Raw genomic sequence first — 1,869 nt, forward strand, 5'->3', positions numbered from 1 at the left:
CAGGCATACCTCCATTTATTGTGATTTGCTTTATTGAGCTTCACAGATATTGAGGTTTTTACAAACTGAAGTTTTATGACAATCATACATTGTGCAAGTCTGTGAGCATGTGCACACCTTGTGTTTCTATTACATTTTGGTAATATTTTCAATTATTTTGTCATTATTATATCTGATCTGGTGATCAGGGCTCTTTGCCAGTCATTCTGGGGCACAGTGATCCAGGCCAACATGCAGTGAACTTACTGACAACCACCTGTCTCCGTATCTCTTCCTTCCCTCTGGCCTCCTTCCCCACTGAGGAGGTAACTGAGTTGTTGCATCTGCATAACCAAACTTGAATGATGATGAGTTGTTTCTTATGGATGAGAAAAGAAAATGTTTGCTTGTGATGGACTCTATTCCTGGTGAAGGTGCTGTGCACATTGTTGAAATAATAAGAGAGGATATAGGATATGAAGTAAGCTTAGCTGATAAAAGCCAGAGTGAGGTTTGACCTTTCTTTCAATTTGGAAAGAAGTTCTATTGCAGGTAAAATTGTTTCGAACACTATCACATGCTGTAGAAAAATCTTTCATAAAATGAAGAGTTAATTGATAGAACAAATTTCACTATTGTCTTATTTTAGGAAATTGCATAGCAGGCATGGTGGTGCATGCCTGTAATCCCAGCACTCAAAAGGTTGAGCCAGGAGGATCACCATGAGTTTGAGACCAGCCTGGGCTACATAGTGAGTTCAGGGCCAGCCTGAATTATATAGTAAGGCCTGTCTCTGAGAGAGAGAGAGACAGAGACAGAGACAGAGAGAGACAGAGACAGAGAGAGAAATTGCCACAGCCAAACTTCAGCAGCCACTTCCCTGATGAATCAGCAGCCATCAACATCCAGGCATAGTCCTTCTAGAAAGACTATGACACTGAGGTCTAGTTAGGCATGCGTAGAGCTCTGGGCATGCCCTGATCCTGGCCAATTAGTTTTTTAACACAATAATCAAATAAGCAAGTAGGGAAAAAGGAGGCAAAGCAGAGCCATAGGGAAACCATTGTCCCTGGCGTATAGAAGGGAGCAGGGCTCTGAGAAGAGATGGCGTGCTGGATGTCCCGGAGCACTGGGGTGTAATCTGGGCTGCAATGGCGTACCATGGCACTGACGAAATTCTTCTGCAGAAGAAGGTAGTCCTGGCCGTAGTCCCTCAGCTGCTCTTGGGAAAGATGATCCACGATGTCCTTTTCTTTCTTGGCCCATACATCACTTGTGCCTGCGATATCTGGAACATGAGAGGTTAAACAACATCAGGTGCTGGGAAGGCCTGGCCATATCAAGACAGCAGGTACTGTGAACTGGCCTCTGCTTGGAAGGATCAGTATTTATAAACACCTTTCAAAAGTTGCGCTTCATAGTGCCATTTATTTTTTGTTTTTAAACCTACAGATAGAAAAGAGCACACGTGATTGGCTCTTAATAAGTAGTCAGCCTGTGTAACCAGCAGACAGATCCACAGCAGAACGGAGCTAGCTTTGAGGTCATCCCTCCGCCCCTCCCCAAGAGTCACTGTCCTCATTCACAAGGCACACACATTTTGTCTGGTTCTAAATGCTGTGTAAATACAATCGTGTGCATTTCAGAGTCAGCATCTTTGCTCAAAACTAGAAACCATCTGTGTACTGTGCATTCATTTTCTTTGCTGCATAGCTTTCCACTACATAAATACACCATAATTATTTGTCCAATATACTTTGGTGGGCATTTGTATTGTTTTCAATTTAAGGCCCATTATAAATTCAGCTGCTATAGACATTCTAGTACAGTATATGTGTTTTGATGACTATTAAATATATATACCATATAATACATTATCTATAATATAAC

At 42.0% G+C, this 1,869-nt stretch overlaps 1 protein-coding gene across 3 annotated transcripts in view; it reads right to left on the reverse strand.

The window, feature by feature from the left end:
* Positions 1-1,869, reverse strand: part of Hsd17b2 (hydroxysteroid (17-beta) dehydrogenase 2) — a 99,948-nt gene that overhangs the window by 38,468 nt on the left and 59,611 nt on the right. For 2 of the 3 annotated variants that reach the window (XM_013509198.1, XM_005413241.2), the window contains one exon: positions 754-1,267. In XM_013509198.1, coding sequence (XP_013364652.1) covers positions 924-1,267 — 344 coding nt within the window. In that variant the 3' untranslated portion in view covers positions 754-923. Of the gene's footprint in view, positions 1-753; positions 1,268-1,869 lie in introns of those variants that run through there. The other variant, XM_005413242.2, reaches the window with a different exon arrangement.

Source organism: Chinchilla lanigera, unplaced genomic scaffold (genome assembly GCF_000276665.1).
Source record: "Chinchilla lanigera isolate Chin_1 unplaced genomic scaffold, ChiLan1.0 scaffold00163, whole genome shotgun sequence".
Classification (NCBI taxonomy): Eukaryota; Metazoa; Chordata; class Mammalia; order Rodentia; family Chinchillidae; genus Chinchilla; species Chinchilla lanigera.